The 19,916-nt window shown below is 38.1% G+C and overlaps 1 protein-coding gene and 1 long non-coding RNA gene across 2 annotated transcripts in view; one reads left to right on the top strand and one right to left on the bottom strand.

Annotated features, from left to right (window-relative positions):
• EFEMP1 (EGF containing fibulin extracellular matrix protein 1) overlaps nucleotides 1-18,089 on the top strand; it is a 68,313-nt gene extending 50,224 nt beyond the window's left edge. The window contains exons 6-12 of the mRNA XM_082852087.1: nucleotides 1,022-1,144; nucleotides 5,055-5,174; nucleotides 6,147-6,266; nucleotides 7,289-7,408; nucleotides 11,105-11,228; nucleotides 11,313-11,508; nucleotides 17,425-18,089. Of these exons, the coding sequence (XP_082708213.1) occupies nucleotides 1,022-1,144; nucleotides 5,055-5,174; nucleotides 6,147-6,266; nucleotides 7,289-7,408; nucleotides 11,105-11,228; nucleotides 11,313-11,508; nucleotides 17,425-17,586 (965 nt within the window). The 3' untranslated portion in view covers nucleotides 17,587-18,089. The remainder of the gene's footprint in view (nucleotides 1-1,021; nucleotides 1,145-5,054; nucleotides 5,175-6,146; nucleotides 6,267-7,288; nucleotides 7,409-11,104; nucleotides 11,229-11,312; nucleotides 11,509-17,424) is intronic.
• Nucleotides 1-19,916, bottom strand: part of LOC309969972 — a 194,097-nt gene that overhangs the window by 17,316 nt on the left and 156,865 nt on the right. The gene's annotated exons all lie outside the window — the stretch shown is intronic.

Raw genomic sequence — 19,916 nt, 5'->3', positions numbered from 1 at the left:
TTACAAATTTTAGATATTTTTTAATGAAGCTTAGAGTCTTCAGTTGTTGAAGAATGCCAAAATTTTATAATCCTCTCATCTGTGCTATTTAAACTCATAATATGAGAGATTTGAATGAATGAAAAGGTGATATGGATAAGGCAAAATTATATTTCACTTATAAATTACTGTAATATGAGAGACACACACAGGTGCCCATCATATTTTGATCGCAAAGAAATTTGTTATAACAAGTTCATATTATGACTGAATACTTTTTACTTTTCTGGAACTATAATCTACCTACTCCTTAAGGTACATTTAGTAAACTATTCCAAGAAGTGAAATGCTTTGGGAAGATATGTATTTTAAACTACACCAGCCTATCTCTCCTAGAGGAATGTGATTAAATTGAATCCTTTTTATTTTGAAATTTGCAATGAAAAGTTTATACATTTATGTTGTGCTAAAGTTTACAAAAAAAAAAAAAAACAGCAACAGGGAATGCATAATATTAAAGTTTGATTTTTACCTAGTTATTGGGCAGATTTTTAGAGATTAGTTACTAGAAATTATTTCAAATGTCATATATTGGGTGGAAAAGCAAGTATCATACAATTTATTTACATTTTAAAACAATACTGTATGCTCTAATGGGTGCATAATTGTATAATAAAAGTATAAAAAAATCTCAGGGAAGGATTCACACCTACCAGGATGGTAGTAGGTGGGTGGGTAAAGGGATGAGGATGGAGTAAGGCTTTAGGTACATCTCCAGTGTTTCATTTCTTAACAAAACAAAGTGAGCTGAGGCATCCATGGCAGAATGTTAGCATTTGTTAAATCTAAGTGGTACACACTGACATCTATGAAATTACTTTTTGAACAGTTGAAATAATGTATCATTTTAAGCATTTCCAATATAACAGTATTATAGAGTAAAAACCTGGTTTTTTTAAGAAAAGTATGATGGCAAAATGGAGGAACTATCAACATCTTCACAACCGACTCAAACTATTTTTGTGCTGTGTGTCTTTAACAGACATAGATGAGTGCACTGCAGGGACGCACAACTGTAGAGCCGACCAAGTGTGCATCAATTTACGAGGTTCCTTCACCTGTCAGTGCCCTCCTGGGTATCAGAAGCGAGGAGAGCAGTGTGTAGGTAAGTACAACAGTGCATTAAGCCAAGTCCTGTCTGGAGCATCTTAACTGTTTAAACCTCAGGCCTTTAAAACAAAGCACTCATCTTTATTTGGAGAATGATAGTGCTTATTTTTTCATTGACTACCAATCCATTTTCCATGTTAACAAGAAAAAAACTAGCCTTAAAGGTTGAGCATATTCTGGGTATCAAAGTTTTGGTTACATGTTAGACTAAGCAAAAGCAGAAATTTGGGGTGTGAATGAGACCACAAAAGCAACCGGGAAAATCATTTTAAATTAGTTATTTGGTACCCTAGCACTAAAACACTGGTGCTATGGGCTTCATTCACTGGTTGTAGCATAGCATAGCTTATAGGGCAAATGGTGAGGTTCAAATCCCAGCTCTACCCCTAACTCACTTTGAGACCTTGGGCAAGTTACTTAAATACTCTGTGCCTCACTCTTTTCTTTTGTACTATGGAGATAATACCAGTCCCTATCTCAGGAGCTCATGTGCAGGAGTGCTTAGAATGGCTCCTGGTTCTGGGTTGTATAGCTGTGTGCCATCATTATGTAATGAGTTAACAGACTCGTACTAAACATTCTTTACGTGGCAAGTGAGTGCAGTGCTAGGGATGCAACACATGTGCCCTCCTTGAGAGCTCTACTTGAGCTCTCTGAGGACAGGGGCCAGGCCTGGTTTGTGTCATTGTTGTCTCCCCAGTCCCTGAAGAGTGCCCACCAAGTAGGTGCTCAATGCATGCTTTTTGAATGACAGGAAGAACACGATATGGGGAGGCCAACTGGCAAATGAGAAGTAAACTAAAGTGTTCAAGTAAACTAAAGGGTTCAATCTTGAGGCCCAGCACTAGGATGAAACTCTGTAATTGACTCCCTCTGTCCACTGATTTACATACCACCTCTTACCATAAGATCAGTGAAGAGTCCTTATTTTCTCTTAGGAACAGAGGATAATGATGTGGGGACAGGCAACCCAGCACCAATTTTCACCTGAGAATGTGAGCTCTTGGTGTCAGGATGTCAACACTGAGCTCCTTATGGGCCCTGGCCCTGTTGTCCTGCCATGGGGTTGTGCATAGGTGCTGGGGCTAGCGCCCAGCCTCTGAGGAAGGACCAGGGCTTGCACTGACTGAAGCTGTGACTTAAGAGAAAATTGTGTGGAAAACTCCACAGGCACCAAAATTTTGCCCACTGTATTCGTCAGGAACATAAACAATTGAGGGTATAAAAAGTATAGAAAAAGAAAAAACCCAGCCTACTATGGGAAGAATCAAAGCGAATGGAACTTATGGTTAGAGCCCTTTATGGTATGGCAGGAGATGTCCTTAAATTCAGATCTAGGACTTCCCTGGTGGTCCAGTGGTTAAGACTCCATGCTTCCACTGCAGGGGGTGCAGGTTCGATCCCTGGTCATCCCTGGTAGGGGAAATAAGATCCCACATGCCACGTGGTGCCACCAAGAATTAAAAAAAAAAAATTCTGATCTAATCATGTGGCTTCCTCACTGTTCCCCTCACCCATAGAACCAACACTACATTCCTCAACCGAGCATATAAGGTCTTCCTCTATCTAGCCCTTGCCCAGCTCTATTGTATCAACACTCCTCTCCTGCCAAAATAATTACAACACTCCAGCTTTGTCCCACTAGTTACAGTTCCCCAATACATCACACAGTGTCACACTTCAGTGCCTCTACCAGAGACATGCAGTCCTAACAAACTCCCGTTCAACTCTCAAATTCTAGCTCAAGGTAACTTCCTCTGGAAGGTCTTCCATGATATACCCAAATATAATTAGTCACTCCCCCCTCTCTGCCAGTAATTCTCAAACTCTGATGTATCCTTTGTAAATTTCCAACCTGTTATAGATCAATACTTATGTAGAGTACAGTAAGAATGTTGCAGTAACACCAAATTGTTATTCCTAAACACTTGCTCCCAATTTCTGTACTTATTCATTGCAGACTGGTCAAAATGGTCCGTGGACCCGTAGTGGTCAGCAGGACACACTTTGAGTAGAATGGTGCTCCCTCTCTCCCTTGTACACTTTTCTATTTTGATCTTATAATTCCATGCATTAATTTGTTTTCACGCCTGTTTTCCATACAAGACAGGGGTAGAATATATGTATATGATTATCATCGTTATAAACCTACATTACAAAACACAATGAAAGCAAATAACAATGGTTCAATGAATGTTTACTGGCAGAGAAGACATGCATTATTTGTTCATCAAACATTTAGTGAGGGCTGACTGTGTGCCACGTTCTAGGTATTGGGCCATCATAGTATACAAACAGCTTTTACAGAATCGCAGCCCACGGAACTATTAGAAAGTACCACTTACATAATTTAGCTGTTGATATTGGCACCTGGCTGTAACACTAGGTACTAGGAAGAACCGTGCTAAAATTACTTTTAATTAGTATGAACTTTCCATTCATTCAGCTAATGTTTATTGAGCACCTACTATGCCAGACCCTGTTCCAGGTATTAAGCACACAACAGTGAACAGACAAAAGATACTTTACCTCTACCTCAAGAGGAGGAAATCTGCCTTGAATTATAGGGAGGGACACAGACAAGAAGCAAATAAACACATAATACAATGTCAAGGAGTGTCACTGGCTACAAAGAAATATAAAGCAGGTTAAGGGGGTAGATGGGGAAGAAGTTATTTTATATGGATGGACAGAGATGGCCTCCCTGAGGTGACAATTAGATCAGACACCTAAATAAATTAGGAGGGAAGCCATGTGAACATCATTACTGTTTATTTCAATATTCAAGTTAAATCAAATATATTTTGCAGCTTGTTCATAATAGCTCCCTTTTTTTTTTTTTTTGCCTGTTTTGTGCAAGGAAGTTCACCTAAACCATCTCATGTAAGCCTCCCAACAATCCTGCCACATTGCTGATTATTACTCACAGAAGAGGAAATGGAAGCTCTGAGAGGTTAAGACCAAGCTAGTAAATGCCAGAATGAAGATTCAGACTCAGATTACCTTGCAGTCACTTGAGCACACTGCCTTCCACACTTTTAGTTATTAAAGTACTGGAAGGGTTCAGCATAAAGTTTTGTTTTGTTTCATTTTTTCCATGAGATAGTCACTCCATAGTATTACAGTGATTGTGCATAATTGTTATTTTTAATTACACATGCCATATTGGAGTTGTCACAAAGTGTAGAATCATCAATTAATGGAATTCTATTATGCTTCTAAAATAGTAATCCTACTTTGCAAGTTCTCAATTGAGCATTTTATAGTTGGAAATATTTATACGAGAAGGACACAGGCTGGAACACATTATCAGTGTGTCAGAAGGGCACTCTCAAGAAGTAACTTGTTTAGTGTCCCATTCCTTCCATAGTGTTCTTTCACGTGATTCTCACAGAAACTTCATAAGATACACACGCAGCATTACTATCCACATTTTACAGAAGAAAAAACCTAGATACTGAACATTTAAGTGACTTTGCCAAGGTCACCAGCTGAGCAACAGCACGTACCTCCTTTTATTAGTTTTACGCTATATCACTCATTTCTTCCATAGTTCTTTTCTACTTCTATCATTATAAATAAGCTTTTAGATTCCCAGCCTGACATTCTCACTTATATGTGAAATAGTTTTAATTACTTTTCCCTCTTTAAGTCTCAACCAACCCAACCAGGTTTATGAAGTCTTTGTTCTTAACATCTCATTTAACTGCAGAGGGCAGACCAAAGTGTATTTAAAGCACAGATACTCTAATTTTTTATAAAGAAAAATAATTAATTTTAAAAGGATGTCTCTAGATAGGTTTTCCAGATAATGCTCTGCTGAGAACTTGAGATTAAACAGCTCAATAATAGTAATTTGGATAGTCAATAATTTGGTTCTTTTTGTGTTATACTTGATAACCTAGATATAGACGAATGTACCATCCCTCCATATTGCCACCAAAGATGCGTGAACACGCCAGGATCATTTTATTGCCAGTGCAGTCCTGGGTTTCAATTGGCAGCAAACAACTATACCTGCGTAGGTAAGACTTCTGGAAACAGTCATCCTGACTGATTTCTGTCTTTCCAAGCCACACTGCAGTATTTCCAGTTTTCTATGTTCTTGAGTAAACTGGTTTCCATCAACTTCCCTGCATAAAGCTGAAAAGACAGTAACCAATCTGGTTTTTTAAAACACATCAAGATGTGAATGGAAAAAAATGTTAACCTTGGTTTTAGTTCTCTTCTGTGAGTGTATCAAAAAACATTTTTAACTACAGATCAATTGATATACACACACCAATTAGTCAAGAGTGTGTGATATAAACACTGAAGGTGCCAAAGGGGTTACTGCAAGTTCAAATACATAAACTTTCTGCTGAAAGTGCATCTGATTTTTACATGCTTCTTCTGCCCTTTCAGAATGCAATGTCACGGCACACAATTTTAAGATTGGCATGACATGGAAAGAATCTAGTGCAGGAAAAATGCCTTTTCACAATATTTTCAGTGCCTTAGAGCATTGCAAAACTCTGTATGGGTCTCAAAGGCTTATGTTATAATTGTAATGGAATTTAACAGGACCCATTTAAAAAGTACTAAATAGCACAGATAAATCTTCACTACAGCATGCTGAGAGACCGTATTAGTATGTGTCTTATATCAATTATTTATAGACTTGGCATTTTGCATCTGAACAACAATACAAGAAAATAGATACTGGAATGTATGTTTATTAGAATCATTAAATTCTTTTGGAAAGATTCATCAAACACCAAACTAACTGTCATTCCCAGAAAAAAAAATATTCTGGTATTTTTAAAAGAAGTATATGACAGATGTTTGAAGTTGTTCCAACAAATATGAAACCTGAATGGATGTTCTCCAGTGAGCTTCTGCAGAGCAAAGAATCCAGCTAGGGAATTACTCACTTATCATCGGATGACATAGGTACAAAAGAGCAAGGCTATGTTTAAAGACATAGATATATAAATGTGTATAACCTTGCCTTTCAGACATAAATGAATGTGATGCCAGCAATCAATGTGCTCAGCAATGCTACAACATTCTTGGTTCATTCATCTGTCAGTGCAATCAAGGATATGAGCTAAGCAGTGACAGGCTCAATTGTGAAGGTAAAATATTGTCCAAATAATTAGTAATCATGGTCCACTTCCTGTGATTGCTGTTGCTTTAATCCAAGTGTGTACCTGTTTATGAAAGCAAATTTTTATCCATGGAAATTCTGTTCTAAAATCCAGTTAATTTAGTTCAATTATAACATTGATTTTTTAGTATGTTTTCAAAAGAAAGGAGAAGAAACAAAATAATTGAAATATTAGATGTAGGCTGGGTCTGATAATTAGCAAGGGTGCTCTAGGGTCTTGTTTCTCAAGTGTGATGCAACGGCTAGCAGCAGTGGCACCTCCTGGGAGCCTGTGAGAATTGTAGAATCTCAGGCCCCAGCCCAGACTACTGAGTCAGATTCTGCATCTAATGAGAACTCCAGGTGACTGGCATGCATGTTTAAGTTCAAAAATGGCTGACTGCATGTCAAGAACATTAGAAGAGAAACCAGGAGACCTGGCCCCTAGTCATGCCTGCCACTGTGTAATTCAAAAGGCATAAGACATCCTGAAGGGGATGCCATTGATACTTCATGCTCCCGACTTCCTCACAAACGCTCCCACCTTTTCTTGGGACAGCACCATTGAGAAATGCAAAGCATTCTGCCAGGGCATCACCTCTAGAAGCTAGCACAGGGATGGAACTTGGAGTTCAAAACTCAGATGAACTTGGGAGCAGAGCCACCCAATTTCTGAGAAGGCAAATATGAATCTGCATCACTGGGTGGGTCTGCCAAGCACAACATGAAGATCATCAACCACAAGCCAATTCATTCAGTCTGCTCAGCTAGTATGGTTAGTTCCAGGATTCGCCAAACTGTCAGCAATAAGTGAGTAAAACTGATGGTAAGAAAAACTCTCTGTGCTGTGAAGCTCTATGGGAAATGAGCTGATATTGTTAGAATTTGCACTTGAGCTTCCTATAAAGTATTGTATTTCTGTTTCAGAGTATGAAGTGTGAAAAAAAAATTACCAAAATAGTGACATGTAAGTTTTCAACTCTGTCTTATTGCTCTTGTCTGGTTCAACAGACATTGATGAATGCAGAACCTCGAGCTACCTGTGTCAATATCAATGTGTCAATGAGCCTGGGAAATTCTCTTGTATGTGCCCCCAGGGATACCAAGTGGTGAGAAGTAGAACATGTCAGGGTAAGTTTATTGTTTTCATATCTGTTAAGTTTTAACCAGGAAAAGCAGGGAGGAAGTTGTAGGATTCTCTATCACAGACTTTCATTTTTTACAATTTGAGCTCTTTTTTTTCCCCTGTTGATCATGAGACATGCACATCTCATAAAGAGGATAGTCAGTGTTAACTCTCTTTGAAATTTAAAGCAATCATTTTTCTTTCTTAAAATAAATAATTTTAATAAAATATTGGTATGCCTTCTATATAGCCTACATAATCCCTATGATATATATCCTCTAATCATCCACCAGAAAAGATTTAATTATTAAAATATTTCACCATGAGTTTCAGTGTAGAGCATAAGCTTAATGTGTGGTTAGGTGCACCTCAAACTGATCTGAATTCTCTAAAACACCAGGATTATAAATTGGATAGTAATTTAAGTGTTGAGAAAATCAGCTTCATGTGTATTAAAAAGTACTTGAATACTTCAGGAAAAAAAACTATTAATCCAAAAATAACTAATGTCTTCGGGCCCAGTTTTAAAATAAATGTTCAGGTGATTTTCACAGCTACATGTAGGTGGAAGAAGTGGCTCTCTACATGGTATGATTTCAGAGTCTCTTTGAAAGATTTGAAAATGTGCACCCTCTCCTCCCTACCTCCTGCATGTAGCTTAAAATTTCTTTAACAGGCAAAAGACTATTCAGGTAAAACTAAAACTAGATAATCCAGGAAAAATTGGTACAAACACAGGTTTACATAAAGCAGTGAGAGAGTGAAAAAAAAAATGACTGAACTTGAAGACACAAAATCTGTTTGAGACCTAGCTGTATGGCATTCTATCTATACAATTTGAACAAATTATCAAACTTCTCTGAGCCTCAACTTTCTCATTTGGAAAAGGGAGTTGAGGGAATGAAATGGAATAACATACAGAAAAATTATTTATAAACTATAAAGACTGTAAAGTTCAAGATGTTTTTATGAAATTTACCCAGCAATATAAATGACTAGTAGCAAATCTTCTCTAGAAGAAGGGCAGTAAAATATTAAGAAAGGAAAAGATCAAGGAAAGGAGAGACTCAGGATTCTCAGTCTATATCATGATTTTACAGGGAAATATTAATTCACAGGAACATCCATGACCTGAGATTTTATAGTGTGCATGTGATCATTCAACTAGAATCCAACCACTAAATATGAGCATAATCAGAATGTAGTTCATTGCACAATAAACATCTTTCTACCCCTTTCCACGTTACTAGAGACTCTGTAATGTTAATTGTGGAGAAACATTGCATTCCAATGGTTTTACTTTCTGAACCCTAATTGAGACTTTTAACATGAATATTACATGCAGGAAAATGTTAGCCAGTGGGATTCCTTAACCAATTTCCCTGGAGTCCTGAAACAAATGGCTATGTGTTTCTGATCATAAATGGATTTGACACCCAGCAAAAGACAGAAACAAGTTAACATTCAGTGGAATCTTACCAGCCTACTCTATTTATATCTGTTATAACGAAAGGTGAAAATGCAATGGAATTGCAAATAGGAGATTCATTAGAGTTATATCTTGAAGAATGTTTGGTTAAACCAAAACATTTTTTGTGAAAGAGGCTTACCATTCTTTTAGGGTGCAAAACAATTGGTTTCCCCCACTGAAACCATTCCTTCCCAACTCTGTCCACAGATTAAAGTAAAACCAAAAGAGTCTGGATTCTTACCTTCCCCAAAAAGGTTTATTTTGGGGATGAAATAACTGTTCTCATTTCCACAGTCTTGGAAAAATTAAAACTCTGTGTGTGTGTGGTGGCAGGTTGTGGGGAGGGGAGAGGGACAGTGGGGAAGGAGAGAAACAGAGAATACACAGATACACAGACACACATTCATCAAATATTTTAATACTATTAATCATTTCTGAAAAACCTTCCAAAATGATTAAGGAGTTGATTAAGCTAGGCTCTAAATTACTGGAAGTAATAAATAAAATTATCACATAAAGTTTCCTTTTGCTGCTGTTGAACTCCATATAACAAACCAGTCTTCACTTTCCCTGTAGCTAAACAGCATCTTTATTTTTCAAAAAAGTGAAAAATATTGAAAGGACAAGTCAGTTGTGATTTCTTCTGAGGAATCTAAGTTCTTTCTTTAGCCATAGCCAGTCCAAAAGAAGATACTTTTTGTAACTGACTCTTGGAAACTGCATAGCTTTTCCAGTCTCCTCTTGGGTTCCAGATAGCTTTTGCCAGTTTGGAAGCTAAAAGAAATTTTTTTCTCCAAAGACAAGGAATGGAATTATTCTCATTTAGAGGATGCAATACCTTGCAGTGGAGAGATGCCTGTCACTAACTATATGAACTTGGGTCAGCCACTTCACCCTTATTTGTTTTCCCTTCATGCCAAATAGAGATAATGTATTTCTCACCATCTCCATATGGTTTGTGTGAAGAGCAACTTGGTTCAATTTAATATTTCTTAAAATCCAGGTGCCCCCAGTGCACTCATGCTAGGTGATAAAGGGATAGAAAGATGTGCACAATAGCCTTTGCACTCCAGGAGCTTACAAGCTAATAGAAGGATTAAGACAAACAAGCAGATTTCAATAATGCAAAGCAAAAAGCAATAAAGGCCCCAGAAAAGGAACATGAGATATAAGAATTCAGAGAGAAGAAAGAGATCATATCCCAGCAACTAGGCCATGACTACCTGTAAATTAATGAATGAAAATATCTGATTATGGGGAAGGAATGACTCAGAAAAGGCTTATATTGGATAAAATCTAATCACTATTCCAATGTAAAGGGAGACAAACATACATAGGGATATGGATATTAATATAATTTTCATTGTCGTAAATGTAATGGTTCTCTAGCATTGTAAACTCTTCTCTCAGATGTCATCTGGGAACTCCTAATTCCCAAATCTAAATTCAGTCTTTGTCCATCCTGGCCTTCCCACAACCCTCCTTCCAGGGACCCTCTCTAGCTCTGATCTCCTTGCACTGCTTTTTCCTGGGTTGCCTCTCACTGCTGACACTGACAGTCCCTTCCTTAATTCCCCTTCTTCCCCATGTTCTTTAAATAGCCATGCTCTACATGGTAGGATACTTCAGAGCTTCCCTTCTTTTGCTGTGAACAGCTTCCTATGGACAGTGTAATCCACTCCCAGAACATTAACTATCCAGCAGCATGCTACAGCTTACTGCAACCACATACCAGCCTTTCCCTCTCTCCCAAGCTTCTGAGCCTGGCAATAAACTTCCATCTCCATAGTTTTTGTTTGCTGCTTTCTCAGCCTGGAAGGCCCTCCCCACTGCAATCTGAAAATCCCATCTAACCACCACCCTTTTCAAGGCCAAGGTGAGAGGCCTCCTCCTTTTTTCAGCTTTCCTTAATTCCCCAGAGGGCAAGAAATAGTATCTTTCATTTTTATTTAAGCAAAGTCAATGGAAAGCATTTGGCTTTGAATTCAACAGATAAACAATAGGTGCTTGATAAAATACCATGAAATGACACATATTAATCTGTAGAGAATGGCTCCACTACATCTGTCATGAATAAATGCAATGAACCCAGGTCCCACCAAGTCTTGTGTCTAAAAGCAAATTAAACACAGTCCAGATTCTTATACACCTCCTTCCAGTGGCAAACTGGAATCTGCCACTTACGCAATTTACTTATATCAGTAAACTCTTTGACTCTACATCTCTACAGATATAAATGAGTGTGAGACCACAAATGAATGTCGGGAAGATGAAATGTGTTGGAATTATCATGGCGGCTTCCGTTGTTACCCACGAAATCCTTGTCAAGATCCTTACGTTCTAACATCAGAGAAGTAAGAAAAATCAGAACTTTTGAAACTGAGAATCTTTTGGTTTTACCAAGCCTAACTGGTGAATACTTTTGTTTGTCTCTGCAGCCGATGTGTTTGCCCAGTCTCAAATGCGCTGTGCCGAGAACTTCCCCAATCCATAGTCCACAAATACATGAGCATCCGATCTGATAGGTCTGTGCCATCTGACATCTTCCAGATACAGGCCACAACCATTTATCCCAACACTATCAATACTTTTCGGATTAAATCTGGAAATGAAAATAGAGAGTTCTACCTAAGAGTAAGTATCCTGAGGGCAGCCTTAGCTGTTGAGAAAGTTCCAAGTTTGTTGTTGTTGTTTGGTAGTAATTCACATAGAAAGAAAGCTAACATTTAAAGAGTTTTTTTTTTTTTTTTTTTTTTGCATTACGCGGGCCTCTCACTGTTGTGGCCTCTCCCGTTGCAGAGCACAGGCTCCGGACGCACAGGCTCAGCGGCCATGGCTCACGGGCCCAGCCGCTCCGCGGCATGTGGGATCTTCCCAGACCGGGGCACGAACCCGTGTCCCCTGCATCGGCAGGCGGACTCTCAACCACTGCGCCACCAGGGAAGCCCTAAAGAGTTTTTTATGTGCAGGCATTGTGTAAGCCCTTCCAGTGTGCATTATCTAATTTAATCCTCTTGGTAATGCTTGGTCAGATTAATATTTATCTCCATATTTTACAGAAAAGAAAAGTAAGACTCAGGGAGATGAAGTAGCTTCTCTAAAGTCACTCAGATAAAAGTTGCACACTCTAACAGAGTTGTGTGTGACCACCAAAACACAAGCCTACACACACACACACACACACACACACACACACACACACACACACACACACACACCTCAAATAGATACCACAAATCAGTGATAGCTATTTAATTGTACATAGAAAAAATAATTCCTGGAGAGCTTTTCAAAAACGCTGAATTCCTTATTGTTACATTCGCAAGATTATTTACATCTGCACCAAAACTAACACCCAGAAGTATCTGAGAAGTGACCCCAACTCCCCACCCCCCCGCACCATGTGTACAACAGATAGTTGTACCATTCTTGCAAATTTCCAGGCAGGCAATGTGAGGTGAGGTCACGTTTATGTTTTCCCTTTCTTTCATTGCCTATATGAAATCTTTCTCTGAATTCTGCCATTTCTCTCTCCACAGTGTCCCCTGGGTTATCTTTGTTTCCTTGTGTCTCTGCTTCTCTTCCTTTAAACTGGCTCTTAGCACCTCTCTAATCCCTCCAAGGGCTTCCCAGCAAATCTCCCTGACTCCAGTGCCTCAGCCTTCCAGTCCCCCCTGCAAAATCTTAGCAAGTTCATTTTAGGTTAAAATTCCGACATATTTCAAATACGGCTCACCACTTCATGTGAAAATGATGGCACCCCACCAAGCAGTTTGCAGGGTTACGGTAAGTCTTTCACGCTAAGGATGTTATTCATCCAATTCCAATTTTCTCAAAACTCCTTTGGGCACTCTTCATTTTTAATCAGATTTTAAGGTCAATATTTCATTTTGAGAATATGAAAAGTAAATTGGGAAATTCATCCTCGTGGTAAAGTTTACAGATTTTTAATGTTTACTCGTTTATCCTGTTCTTTGATATATTAAGTTCCTTTCCAGCTCCAGAATTATGTGACTCTGTTTCTTTGCCAGTAAATTAGAAATGATTAATCTCTCATGACCAACTTCTGAAGAGAAAAACCCAACCCAAAATACAATCTATTACTATTCTTTTTTCTAATAACTAAAAATAAACTTCTTTAACATTTGATGTTTAAATTTGAGATATACTAGATATCTGTAAGAAGTTTACTCTAAATGAATTTCACACAGTTCAGATAATAACAATTTAATAATTTTAACCCAAAGAAATAACATTATTTGTAATCCATGGCAGTAAAATAGGTTCATCTCAAAATCATCTTTAAAAATAATTTTCCATTTTGAATTCTTAGCCATAATTTAAGAAAATAAAATTTCTTAGCAGAATCAACAAAGAGTTAAGCAAAGTACCTGTATGGTTTTTTTTTTTTTTTGCAATAAACATGGCAATTTTAAAGTTTTATGATTCATATCAGTGAACTTATTGACTTGATATTTTCAGATATAAATACAGTGCTTTTCTCAAGTAAAATCCTTTTTTATGAATGATATAAAACATTGCCAATTTTGATAATCCCAGAATTAAATACTACTATTTGAAACCAAAAAAGCATTTAAAATAGGAAGATATTTCAAGACTATTTATTATCCCATAATTCAAAAAATAGTTGTATCAAATCCTACAAAATTTTTCCACTGAAATTCCACTTGCACAGAGGGCATTTAATCATAAGACTCCATCAGCAGGCCTTAATTAAGCACCTATTATATACTCAGCTTCATGCTAGGTGCATGTAACACACAGTTCCTTACTTCAAAGAGCTTTAAATATTACTTTGTGGCATAGTTAACATCTATGAAAAAAGCAGAGGACAAATTTGTGTTTAACTCCATGCTCCAAGACATCAAAGAATTAACGTGGGCTGCAATAGTCAAAGAATGTTTCTTGAGAAACATGAGGCTGGACCTTATCCTTGAAAGGATCTGTGGGATATAGGATTTTATTTATATTCCTTTTGGGACAATACTCAGAAAATCTTCTTCCCTAGAAAAGGGAACATATTAGAAAGAAGTAATACATGAAATTAAAGGTAGAATACCATTCTCCACCCACACTGACCAATATCCATCCTTCCTTACTGAGACTTATTTTTCTTCACAGCCCTTATCACCACCTTGCATAGTATTTATTTGTCTGTGTCACCTACTACCTACTAGAGTGTGAGTGTAATAAACAGAGACATTACCTGTCTGTTCACTCTTGTATGCACAGCACATAGAATGAATGGTACCTGGCACATTGCAGGTGCTCAAAAAATATTTTTAAATGAATACATTAATTCAATCAACATCTTCAAGGTATCACTGTTACCTATAAGAGGCAAGCACCATGCTAGGTTCTAGAGACATAGCAGTGAATAAAACCAAGCCAATTCCTGCCACAGTAGGGCTTATAGTTGAGACATCAAACAAGTGTTCACAAGTATGCTGAGCGTTACAACTGAGCACTGCAGATTGTTCATGAGTACACCACAAGTTAACCCCTAACCAAGGCAGCAGTGGTCTGGGAGATTCCTGGAAGAAGTAGATTTAAGCTGAAGACTAGCAACAAAAGACTAGCAAATGGAAGGAATAAAAAGCAGACAAGTTGATCTGGAACTCCAGGTGCTACAGGCAGAGTGGCTTGAGAGGGACCTGGAGAGATGAGCAGGGCCTAGATCACACAATGCCTGACAGACCATACTAAGGGTTTCAAGTAGAGGAGTTGCTATCAGAGTCTCATGTTAAAAAAGATACCTGGCTGCACTGTAGAGCCTGGATTGGAGTGGAGCAAGAATGGAAATGGAGAGACCAATCAGTAGCTCAAAAGATGGGGGACTAGTGTGGTAGCCAGTGAGTCCAAAAGAAGCGGACAGATTTATGAAGATATAGGAAGAAGGACATGGCTTGGTAACCCATTTGCTATGGGGAGGTGGAGGAGAAGGAAGCGTCAAGGATAACCTCCAAGTTTCTGTCTTGAGCAACAGTAAATGGTGGTACCATTTACTGAGATAAGGAAGAAGGAGCCAGTGGAGAGAGGAAGGTGAGGAGTTCAGTTTGGACATACTGAGTCCTGGTCACCATGAGACATCCAAGTAAAGATGAGTAGAGAATTGGATACGTGGGCTTGGAATTCATAATATAGACTTTTAAGTCACTGGCAGATATGTGATAATTGAAGCCATGGCTATGGATGAGATCACTCAGGCAGAGTATGTAGGAAGTAGGTGAGATCACTCAGATCTGGGCACTATTATAGTCATCCATTACCTCAGCCTACAGTTCTCTGGCCATCTCATCCCCCATGACCTTCAGCTTCATGTCACTCTGCCACCACCCCATGGCCACATGCTGGACTTTGTTATCATGCAGAACAGTTCCACATCATCATCTTAGTCTCAGGTGACCCCCTCAGTGACTGATTCTCTTTCCTCTTTTTCATGCCCTCACTCCCACTCTATCTGCTCTTCACCCTCACAGTGATACTAATCCTCTGACCCCTCACCCACCATTTTCTTCCACTCCATCAACTTCTTGGTGGACCCTTGAACTACTCTGTCACCAACACCTCAATTCCCTGTCCAACAACTCTACATCAATTACGTAATCCACATCTATTTTCACACCCAGCTTGTCAGCACAGATTGGTAATACTATAAATCTCCAACTTCAGATGTGTCCTCAACAATCTTATTACTTTCTTTTATTTCTTCTCTTCAGCCACTGATCGCAAATGTCCCCATATTCTTTAAGTTCTTATACCCTTCATTTTCAGTAGGTGACCTCATCTCCTACTCTTCTGAAACCACTGAAACCAACAGGCATAAATTACTTGAACTTCCCATCCCATCCCTTACAAACTTAAGTCCATGTGTTCCCCCTCTAACCTTCTCCTTCAAATTTTCCAAAGACAAGGTTTCACTTCTATCAATCAAGGCCAACCTACCACCTGTATTCTTCACTCCATTTCCTCTGGAATCTTATTCTATCAAACTCTAATATACCTCCTACATATTTAACTTGTTTTCCCTCTAGATGTTGCCTCCTCTCTCTCTTCTCCCTTCCTAGCCAAGGTTCTTAAAGCACAGTCTGTAATCACAGTCTCTATTTTCTTATTTCCTAGTTACACTTCTGTCTTCTATTCCCACTACCCTACTGAAATTGCTCTGGAAAAAAGCCACCAACAGCATCCGTACTGCTATATTCAGAGGCAGTTTTCAGTTCCAGTCACCCTCATCCTCCTCTGCTGTATTGAACACTGCTTGCCATTCATCTGTTTACCACTTAATTATCTATTTCTTCTCAGCTTCCTTCAATAGCTTCTCTTCTGCCCATTCCTTAAATGTTGGCCTCTCACAGATCCAGTCTTATCACATATACGTTCTCTTCCTTGGTTTAATGTCCACCTGTTGATGTGACTGCTAAATCCTAATCCACTGTTTCTATCCCTGCTCTCCTCTTGGCATTCAGATTCACACATCTACCTGCCTGCCTGTCCAAACTCATCTCCCTGCGCTCTCCAGCACCCATCATATTGTTCATCAAAGTGAAACTGCATCCAGTTCTCCAGAACATCCTTCTTTACAAAACTCCCACTTATTCTGGGTGACTGCCCTCAGGCATTCAAAGGCCTTCCCTCAATGATTCAGGGTCCCTCTGTTTTTCTCTGTGAATACACACCTCTGTGTATCTTCATATATACCCTGCATATCCCTGTATATCTTAGCATTTGCCATATTCTACTGAAATTAACTACTTACATGCCTCTTCACCTACTAGAATGTAGACATATCCACAATGTTGAGAAGTGAAAGATGACAAATTTGTTTATCAGTTCAAAAAATTATCAGATTCTCACATGAACTCCAGTCTCTATAAAGGCTAGAACTACTCAATAAAAGTGAAGAGAAACATTAACAGAGAGGGATGAGTAGAAAACAAAGAACTATCAAAAGAAAGCAGGTCCCTGTATCTGAAACTAATGACTATGTGTGGATAAGGGATAAGATCCAGAAGGATTAGAACCAAGAAGGGACTAAGTAATGACTTTAATCCTACCTCAAAATTCTTCACTTGGGCTTCCCTGGTGGCACAGTGGTTAAGAATCTGCCTGCCAATGCAGGGGACATGGGTTGCAGCCCCGGTCCCGGAAGATCCCGCATGCTGCGGAGCAGCTAAGCCTGTGCACCACAACTACTGAGCCTGCGCTCTAGAGGCCGTGAGCCACAACTACTGAGCCCGCGTGCCACAACTACTGAAGTCCACACACCTAGAGCCCATGCTCCGCAACAAGAGAAGCCACTGCAATGAGAAGCCTGCGCACGGCAACGAAAGAGTAGCCCCCACTCGCCACAGCTAGAGAAAGCCCACACACAGCAATGAAGACCCAACGCAGCCAAAAATAAATAAATAAATTAATTAATTAAAAAAATTCTTCCCCTAATTCTTATAGGAAGTGTATTCACAAATAATAGAAACTGCAATACAAGAAAAATTATTCTCTCACTCCCTCTTTTTTCTTTTATTTTAGCAAACAAGTCCTGTAAGTGCAATGCTTGTGCTGGTGAAGTCGCTATCAGGACCAAGAGAATATATAGTGGACCTGGAGATGCTGACAGTCAACAGTATGGGAACCTTCCGCACCAGCTCAGTGTTAAGACTGACAATAATAGTGGGACCATTTTCATTTTAGTCTTTTAAAAGAGTCCACTATAGGCATTTAAATCAGCCAAAGAATATTGTTATCTTAAAGCACTATTTTATTTATAGACATATCTAGTACATCTACATCTATATACTGTACACTCACCAATAATTCAAACAATTACACCATGGTATAAAGTGGGCATTTAATCTGTAAAGATTCAAAGTTTGTCTTTATTACTGTATGTAAATTAGACATTAATCCACTAAACTGGTCTTCTTCAAGAGAGCTAAGCATACTCTTTCCGGTGAAACTTGGATTCTTTTCTGTAAAAGTGGGACCAAGCAATGATTGTCTTCTGTGGTGCTTAAGGAAACTTACTATAGCTCCACTGATAGTCTCATAAGGAGGCAGCCATCATAACATTGAACAGCATGCAAGTTCAAGAATGAGTTTTTTAACTGCTTGTAAGAAAATGGAAAAAGTCAATAAAGATATATTTCTTTAGAAAATGAGGATCTATCATACTTGTGTTTGTTTTTATTTTCATGATCAGTCTAAATGTAGTTGTTTATTACATAGTAGTAAATCATTATCACATAGTATAGTGGTTTCTATAAGATATTTTAAATTTTGTCAGAAATTTTTGTGTTATGAATGTAAAAAAGCACAGTAATCAAAATTCCCCAAATGAATAAGATATCCCCTAGAAAATCATTATATAGAGAAATCTATGGGGAGGAGGTGAGAAACAAATTCTTTCTAAACCACTTTGGAGTTGACCTGAAGAAGCAAACTCGGTGTACTAGTCAGTTTGAGTTGCTATAACAAAATATTATAGACTGGGTGGCTTATAAACAACAGAAATTTATTTCTCACAGTCTGGAGGGTGGAAATCCAAGATCAGGTTGCCAGCATGGTCAGGTTCTGGTGAGAACTCTCTTCTAGGTTGCAGACTCATATCCTCACATGGCAGAAAGAGAGCAAGAGAACTAATCCCATTCATGAGGGCTCCACCCTCATGACCTAAGTACTTCCCCAAGGCCTCAGGTTCTAATACTATCACATTGGGAGTTAGGACTTCAACATATGAATTTTGGGAGAACACAAACATTCAGTCCGTAACACTCAATAAATGTAATAACATTCCTGAATTCAGGACTTCCACAAGATGTGTAGCAAAATGAAGAAAAGTTATTTTTCTGAAAAAGTTTTGATTTCTGAATAAAATTAAAACCCTAAAACTTCACTAACGTATAACTAAAATTTCTCATCTTTATATTTGTTGCTCACAGAGTAAAGAAATGGTGACGGTTCTTATTCTTGGCATCCAGATTGACAATGAACTAAGTCAAATTACCCTCCCTCCTAACTCTATGAAAACATTTTATACCTTCTTGTTTGTTTAAAATGTAACTGCTTCACTTTGATGTATTATATTTTTAAATAAAAATAAGTATTCTTTTAGAGGTTTTTTTCTGTGTAGCTAATAACAGCCAATATAATTTTTGTGTCCAGGAAAAAATTATCTGTAGCTGCCAGAGCAAAAACAACTATTTGCTCCTTTAAAAAGAAACAATCTAAAGTTGAGGAAACAAAAGACTGTTAAAATCATTCCACAAAAATATATGCAGTCAATTTTTCTCTTACATCCAATTTCAAAGCACATATGAATAACCAGATAACCTTGCCACAGAAACAAATGTTCCTCAAAGAGTTGACAAAATGTGCAGTAATTGTCAAAAAGAAAGTTCACCAAGAGACCAAGGAACAAAACATAAATTTCTTATGTGAATAGGGCACGGGAGGGGCTTTTAAAGGATACAGGGGCATTGGAACAGTGATGAGAGAACAGGTGTAACCAGGAGTCAGACAAGGAAGCAGAGTAAACAACCAGCCACAACACAGAGGGACTGTTGCGTATGTTGTCACCCTGTCCACATGATTACTTATAGTCCACGTAAATTCAGGTTTGATCTAAACTTTTCCATTCTTAATCAATATACTGATTTTCCTACATATAGACACAGTTTTCAAGTCAGAGCTGGGAAAGATAAGAGTAAAAAAAAAAAATGCCTAAGACCTTACAACAGATTTTTTACTCTTAAGCAAGAAGGCAGAGTCTTATCTGTACCTCCACAGAGGATTGTAGGAGAAACAGGAATCTCTATGAAATATTTATGCATAAGTCCTGACCCTCCACCCCCACCTCTAAACATATAAATAATTATAGAAGTATATATAATCTATATATTAAGAAACATAGATTACATATAGATTATATATACTTCTATAATAATATATTCTATAAATAATTTATATATTATAATTTATATAATTTAAATATAATCTATGATAAAATAATAATATATTTTATA

This window comes from Leucopleurus acutus (genome assembly GCF_964270905.1).
Source record: "Leucopleurus acutus genome assembly, chromosome: 12".
NCBI classification, from domain to species: Eukaryota; Metazoa; Chordata; class Mammalia; order Artiodactyla; family Delphinidae; genus Leucopleurus; species Leucopleurus acutus.
The sequence above is the reverse complement of the archived record's forward strand: the minus strand, read 5'-3'. Positions and strand labels throughout refer to the sequence as shown.